The 7,627-nt window shown below is 39.6% G+C and overlaps 1 protein-coding gene across 1 annotated transcript; it reads left to right on the forward strand.

Annotated features, from left to right (window-relative positions):
* The first annotated feature begins 851 nt into the window (after positions 1–851).
* Positions 852–7,071, forward strand: LOC126508750 (signal transducer CD24-like). The gene has a single exon (XM_050154156.1). The coding sequence runs from the start codon at positions 5,702–5,704 to the stop codon at positions 5,930–5,932; it is 231 nt and encodes a 76-aa protein (XP_050010113.1). The 5' UTR covers positions 852–5,701; the 3' UTR covers positions 5,933–7,071.
* Positions 7,072–7,627: the final 556 nt, after the last annotated feature.

A 7,627-nucleotide genomic window follows, 5' to 3' on the forward strand; every position in this document is an offset into this window, starting at 1 on the left:
TTTACAGGTTAGAGAATCAGGCGGCTCAAGTACAATCATGCTAGGCATCTGTTACTCACTCCTGGGAACTGGAAGCCATTCTAGAACCGAAGCATTTGTTGAGACAAGATGCTGACAGGTTACTTTCTACTCTGCAAAAAAATCAAGTCTCTTCTTGGTATGCAGGAAATGATAAGTAGGTCACCAGAAAGGCAGGACTGAGATCACAGTCGTAGCTGCAAGAGTCCAAGTACAGGAGGAAGGTGGTGGCATCCTTAGACCCTCTGGCCAAATGGCACACGTGCTGGGGAAACTTTCGTAGGATGGTATCACGCAGAGTGTAGGAGGATTGCAAACTTTTTTGGAATGTCAAGCAAGAAGAGGGGTGTGGATTTTTATTTCATTTTATTATTTTATTTTTCTAAGGCACTTGATAAAAGCAAGGACTACAGGTGCCCAGAGGTATCTTAGCACATTTAGGCACTTTCAAGATGTTTTTGTACCAGTATCAAGTAAAAACATTTTCAATTAGTTAATTAACTAATAATTAATTACATATTCCACCCCTCTCATTTCCAGATTATGCATTTTTCTTCTTACTCAAGGAATGTTCTTACTTATGTCATGACAAGTTTTGAGATAACTATGTGGGGAGAGAGAACAAATCCCTTTTATTTTTGGCAAAGTTATGTGTTGGATTATCATACCACACCACATTATTTTTAATAGAAATAATGAGGATGGAGAATTAATTCTTACATTTCTGTTTTCTTAGTGTATTTATTAGTGTGGGTGTTCAATAGCTCAATGGCCACCTCAATTGACATTGTTAATAAGAGAAACACACAATAAAGAGCCATATTTTCTTTTGTTTTTCTTCCCTTCCCTCCCTATTCTTCCCCTCCCCTTTTATGTTTGTATTGGGAATAGATGAACGCTAGTCAAGGACCAATCTACACAATGCTCAGGCTTCCATTTTGTTTTCCTTCTGCCCAAAAAATAGCACTTCACTACCCTCCTCTCTATATTCCAGATCTCACATTCTCTCTGTCCTCTCTTCGTAATGTTTGCAGAGCCATAAAGAGGGTGATAGAAATGTTATATTCAGAACCGATCACTACACTGTTACTTTTCCTTAGCACCTCGGGTGCCGAGTGTCTCTGCATTGATTGTCATTCACACATAGAGAATCTTCTCTCGTTAAGGCTGGAAGTACTATTTGCCCATGGATACAAACATAAATATTTCATAGCCTAGTTCCAAGAGCGGAAGGTTTGTATCCATTTCTTATTTAGGTGTTTCTGCATGATCAAGATTTGTGAAATACTAGACTCTTTAGTCTTTCTTTTTTAAAAGAAAAAGATTAAAAATTACACTTATTTAGTGTGCACAGGTGGAGGTCAGGAAACCACGTGGGAATTGGTTCTCCCCTTTTACCATGTGGATCCCATGGACCAAAGAAAAAAATCGTGTCCTCAGGCTTGGCATCTTTTACACCTCTTGAATCCTTGTCAGTCTTCCTTATTTGTTTTGTTGCTTTTGTGGGAAGCTCCACATTCAGTCTCTCCCTCTGTCATTTTCCTTTAACGAGCTCTCTCCAACAGTGGAGTAGATGCAGAACTAACACGGGGGATATCTGGGATATCTGAAAAAGCCATTTGGAAACTTAGTGTTTCTTAAATTCATGTGAAGGAGTTTAATTTGGGTTACCATACAAATCACGCCTCTCCCAGAAGTCACAGATTGCCAAATAAAAAGTCCACTGTCAAGAATGGGACACCTCCCCTTAAGCTGTTGTTAAGCTATCCCAGAGACACCCCCAAACAATAAAGGCTGTTGCCACTGTTTCTGATTGCCCAGGAATTGATGGTAAGTCCCTACTGTTGAAGACAGCATGACCTTTAGTCACGGGACCTGGAGAAATCAAGTTGGCACTGACCAGTAAGTTTCTCCCATGCTGGCCAACTTTCAGAGGACTGGATAGTGCTATGTAGACTGCTGTTGGGGGGGGGCATCAATAACCCACCTAATAACCTGTAATAATCACCAGTAAGGTAATATATGCCATGACTGCAAGGGTGGCACAAAGGTTTTGGGAGTAACAACTACTTTCTGATTGGATTTAAGGCCTGTTCCCTGGGATGAAATGCATGTTTAGTACTATAAACCATCCAAAACCCATACCTGGGAAGTTCCCAGGCTTTGGTGGTGAACCCATCACTACTGTTTTGCTAATGGATATGGTAGCAAATAGTTCTCTACATTTATGTCTCTCTATCCACAGACCAGCATAGCTCTCACATGTAATGAGAGAGTTTTCTCTGTGCCACAGATGGTGGTTAATGCAGAAACTTACAAGTGATCAAAATGCATAAAATAAACATCTCTGGTGCGCACTTAGCCAATGGGACATCTATATCACACCTTCTCCCATGAAGGGTCAGGGACCAAGTAGAAGAGGAGGTGGGAGATCATAAGAGACGAAGACTGAGGAGGACCAAAGGAAAACAATGAACCACTGCTCTCATGAACACTCAGTAGCTGTAGCTGCTGTGTAAAACCTGCACAGGGTCAAGCCAGTCAATATTTACTGGTACGGGTGAAGTGGGGCTCATGGGCCCCTGCTCCTGAGGTGCTATTGTTATGAGATGGTTTCTAGGGAAGGGAGAGCAGCTTTCTTCAAGGGTGTGGTTCCTGGTAGATAGACCATATGCCAGTGAATGACCTCACACCCAGGAGTATATGAGGAACACAAATTGGACTCAGTGGTTATAAAAAAAGAGAAAAAGACAAAGACAGGACATGAGATTGAGATTGAGGTGGGTGGCAGGATCCTGGAAGAGCTAGGGGAAGAAGTAGAGATGAATATGGTAAAAATACACTGTATAGGAGACCACTTCCTAAATATAATACCAGTAGCACAGACATTGAGAAAAACACTAACAAATGGGACTTCCTAAAACTGAGAAGCTTCTATAAAAGCAAAGGACACGGTCAACAAGACAAAATAGCAGCCTACAGAATGGGAAAAGCTCTTAACCAAGCCCACATTGGACAGAGGGCTGATCTCCAAAATATGCAAAGAACTCAAGAAACTGGTCATCGAAAGAACAAATAATTCACTTAAAAAATTGGTACAGAGAACTTTCAACAGAGAAATCTAAAATGGCTGGAAGACACTTAAGGAGATGCTTATCATCCTTAGTCATCAGAGAAATGCAAATCAAAACACTCTGAGATTCCATCTTACACCTGTAAGAATAGCCAAGATCAAAAACACTGATAACAGCTTATGCTGGAGAGGATTTGGGGTAAAGGGAACACTCCTGCATTGCTGGTGGGAGTGCAAACTGATACATCCCCTTTAGATATCAGTATGGAAATTTCTCAGAAAATTAGGAAACGACCTACCTCAAGACCCAGCAATATCACTTTGGGTATATATGCAAAGGATGCTCAATCATTCCACCAGGACATGTGCTCAACTATGTTCATAGCAGCATTGTGTGTCATAACCAGAACCTGGAAACAACCTAAATGTCCCTCGACCAAAGAATGGATAAGGAAAATGTGGTACATTTACACCATGGAGTACTACATAGCAGAAAAAAATAATGACATCTTGAAATTTGCGGGCAAATAGATGGATCTAGAAAACATCATATTGAGGGAGGTAACCCAGACTCAGAAAGACAAATATTATATGTACTCTCTCATAAGTAACTTTTAGACATAAAGCGAAGAAAGCCAGCCTACAATTCACAACCCCAGAGAACCTATACAACAAAGATAACTCATCAACTGGGTGGATTCTGTTGGGAAATCTTCACCAAAGGTTTTGAGGATAATTTTGGAGATGTACTGATTTTATGGCAGAGAAAACCACCGTTTGTTGCGACCCATCTGTATATTTTGCCCCCCCCCCTTCCACGAGGTAGGCCTAGACAGAAGCAATCAATGAGCTATCCAGTAATGGCTCTGAGCTGGGTTTTAACTAGCATCATTCCCTGCATAACGATGGCATCACAGTACCTCATTCCAGTGGCAATGTTACAGCTTTGGAATGGATCTAGTGACTCATTTCATCTTTCAACTGACGTATAGACTTTAGGCAGATAAGTAAGTGCCTCTTGGCTTAAGCCAGAGGGCATGGTGGAACATTCCAGTTGCTTATCTGGTTCTGTAATTGGGTTTACTCCCAGTGGCACCTGTGAGCACTGAAGACGTGTCGTAAACAGTAATGTATGTAGTAGGAAGGTACAGGGCAGCCTAGGGTTTGCCTCATTTGTGCTATGAGAAGAATATAGTCATGGAAAACACACAGGTCAAAATGGAGGCTTGTATAGGGTCAGGGCATGGTGGAAAACATCTACTGGTTAAACTGGATTGTTATATGCTGGTTTGAATTATGAGGCTGACATATTGCAAGAGCTTAGGGTCATCTTCTACTAAATAGAAATGAAGTCATCAGGTAGCAAGATCTATAAAAATTGTTTTATGTTATTGAAATATGTGAACAACTTTTGATATCCTCTACTTCCTGTAGAGAGTTCCGGGGCTAGTATTTGCATATTGTGAGCAAAGAGGTTGAGAGCCAAAGAGCATGATGACTTCCCCAGTCACTCATGAGCTACTGCCATGGATGCTTAGGCAATTAGTCATTCTTCAGCCCCAGAAGACACAACAATCTGTTCTAAAACTGTCCCGTGGACACATTTTTCCTAACCGTACAAAGCTACTTCACAATTAAATTACCAAAAAGGTTGGTAGCCCTATCAACTGTCCCCCATGAGGTTTTCCTTGGTGTATCCTGTAAACCGCAGAACAAGATGGATCACTGTGATCCTGGCAGAGTTATGTCTTTTCTGGGGCTAGCCACAAACCTACAAAGGCAGCGAAAACTTTGAAAGGGCAATCTTACTGTATTTATGAAAACATGCTGTGAGAATGGCAAGATAATATGACCCTGATTCTCTCCCAGTGGCATTTTTTCAATTTAAAAAAAATTTTGTTGTTGTTGTTGTTTTATTAGAAAAACCACTGAAAGTAGAAATAAAAAGTAACTTTTCAAGGTTATATTTCCAAGTTCAATTCACTTCTTAAATTAGGGTCTGGGTCCTTTCTGCACTTGGTTTTGAAAACAATTTGCTATTTTTCCTTCTTTCCTAAAATATATATTTATTTTTATTTCTTTTTTTATCTATTTATTTTTTTATTTTTATTTTTTATTTATTTTTATTTCTATGTGCATTGGTATTTTGTCTACTTGTAAGTCTGTGTGAGGGTATAGGATTTACTGGAACTAAAGTTATAGATAGTTGTGAACTGCCATGTGGGTACTGAGAATTGAAATTGGGTCCTCTGGAAGAATAGTTGGTGCTCTTAACTGTTCTTAAGTGGGCTTAGCAATATGTTTTTAAAAAGATACAGAAAAAAATGAGAAAATAAAAGGTAAGAACTTCCTACAATGGGGGATAATTCTATTTTAATGTTGGTGAATTTCCTTCAGGTTTGTTGACATAAATATAAGTAAACATGATTTTCTATGATGATTTAGCCCATCTTTTATGATCTTGCTTCTTACTTGTCTCCTATCACTATGTGACAGCGTTCCTTGTCTTATAAGTACTTCAAAGATCACCTTGCCTGCACTCGCCTGAGCCCAGCAGATGTCCACACAGCGACTATCCACAGAGTTGCGCCACGGGCCCATGGAGAGGACATGGGCAGAGCGATGGTGGATAGACTGGGTCTGGGGTTGCTGCTTCTGGCACTGCTCCTACCCACACAGATTGATTGCAACCAAACATCTGTTGCACCGTTTTCAAGTAACCAGAATATCTCTACTGCCCCAAATCCAACTAATGCCACCAGCAGAGCAGGTGGCAGGGCCCTGCAGTCAACAGCCTGTCTCCTCACCGTTTCACTTTCTCCTCTACATCTCTACTGTTAGAGACTCAGGCCAAGGAACATCTCTACTTCCCCGTCCTCTAGAGCCACCCCAGATGATAACCACAAATCCAGTGTAACCCAGAAGAAACAGGTCCACATCAAATTTGCTACTACCACACCTCAACAGAAAGCATGGAGAATTCATGAGAAAAAAGGTTTGACAGATGGTGAATGCCAATATTGAATCTGCTGGAATTTTATGATCACGATGAAGATAACAGCCAGAGCTGACATGATTTCCTTGAATGTGGCTTAAGAAATGTGGACACTTAAAACTCTAACTTGAAATCAATGTAGGCTTTATGTAGAGATAATGATGGGCTGTGGGACAAAGATTCAGTTTTCATTGGCTCATTCAACCTATAAGGCCATAACACAGTTAGGTGACCTTAAGAAGCTTCTCTGATGCTATTTATGTATATGTTGGAAGGAACTACCAGGTGTTACTTTAAATCCTCACTGTATTGTTTCCTTACTACTAATTTAATATGCTAAACTCTAGGTAAAGTTCTCCATTGTTGAGTTGTTCTCTTTGGAATTGAACATTTTACCCACTCCAGTGACTTTAGGTTTGACATTATATTTGACCCTTATTAGTATTTGACATGTGCCAGGCAACAACAGATTGGAATCCACCCCCAAATCCAGCCATCATTAAATAAATCTTATTTCAAAAGTCAAATAGTAGGCATTTTCCATCATCTTTTTTTCACTCAGCAAGTGTGCCAGATTCCCTTAAGTAAACCGGTTCCAGAGAGCAGAATTGGGTTGACTTAAGCCAATTTCAAAATGCTGCTTTTTATTTCTGCATATGTTGAGGGGTTTTCAAAATTTAAAGTGTGGTCTGTTTGGAAGGCAAATTTATGAATCTTGAGATTCTAAAGGCAAATATACAAAGGAGTCAAAACCATAAACCTAGCCTTTGGGACTTGAAGCCTGGAAGCTAACTTGCATTGAATTCACAATCTTTTATACAATTTCTGTAAATACTCTTTTAAAAGCAGAGAAACAAAACAATGGATCAGAATAGCCACATTTGGAATGGTTTGGTTATCAGTTCATATTTTTAGATAGTTTGACATTGGTCCCGTACCTGGAAGGGAGCTTGGCTTTACTGTGAGTTTTTCCAATGTCTCGATACACAATGACCTTCTAAAACAGACATTCCTTGAAAAAAACTGCTTTGCTCTCATGGTCACATACTGATGCTTACACATTCTGGGGTCTAATATGGCTGCAGTAGTCTTGATAACCAATCATTTTCACCACCTTTAGAAACCTGCCTGGGATCAAGGAGATCTCATAGACCCAAAGGTACTCCCTCTCACCTAGTACCTGAATGTTGTACATCTATTTGATTGTATATTGTGTTTGTGTATTTATACTTTGATTCATAGTAACTTCTCATATTATGGAATTGATTTGCATTGAATGCAAAATGTAAATAAAGGAAAGAAATGGCTGAAAAAAAGTACTTCAAAGATATTAAATGCCAACAAAACACCCAACCATATGGTTGTTTTATAATTATTTTATGACTATACTATTGAGTATTTGGGGTTTTTTATCATTGTACTTCCTACTCTAGCTGCACTTCAATGAACAGCTTTGCATGTCATTTTCAACAGTTAATAACTATTTTATTCTTTAAGAATGTCATCCATGTATAATCAATGCTATATGACCATAAGCACTC

The sequence above is a fragment of the Alexandromys fortis genome, unplaced genomic scaffold, assembly GCF_014885135.2.
Source record: "Alexandromys fortis isolate MF-2015 unplaced genomic scaffold, M_Fortis_MF-2015_v1.1 scaffold_40, whole genome shotgun sequence".
In the NCBI taxonomy this organism is placed as follows: domain Eukaryota; kingdom Metazoa; phylum Chordata; class Mammalia; order Rodentia; family Cricetidae; genus Alexandromys; species Alexandromys fortis.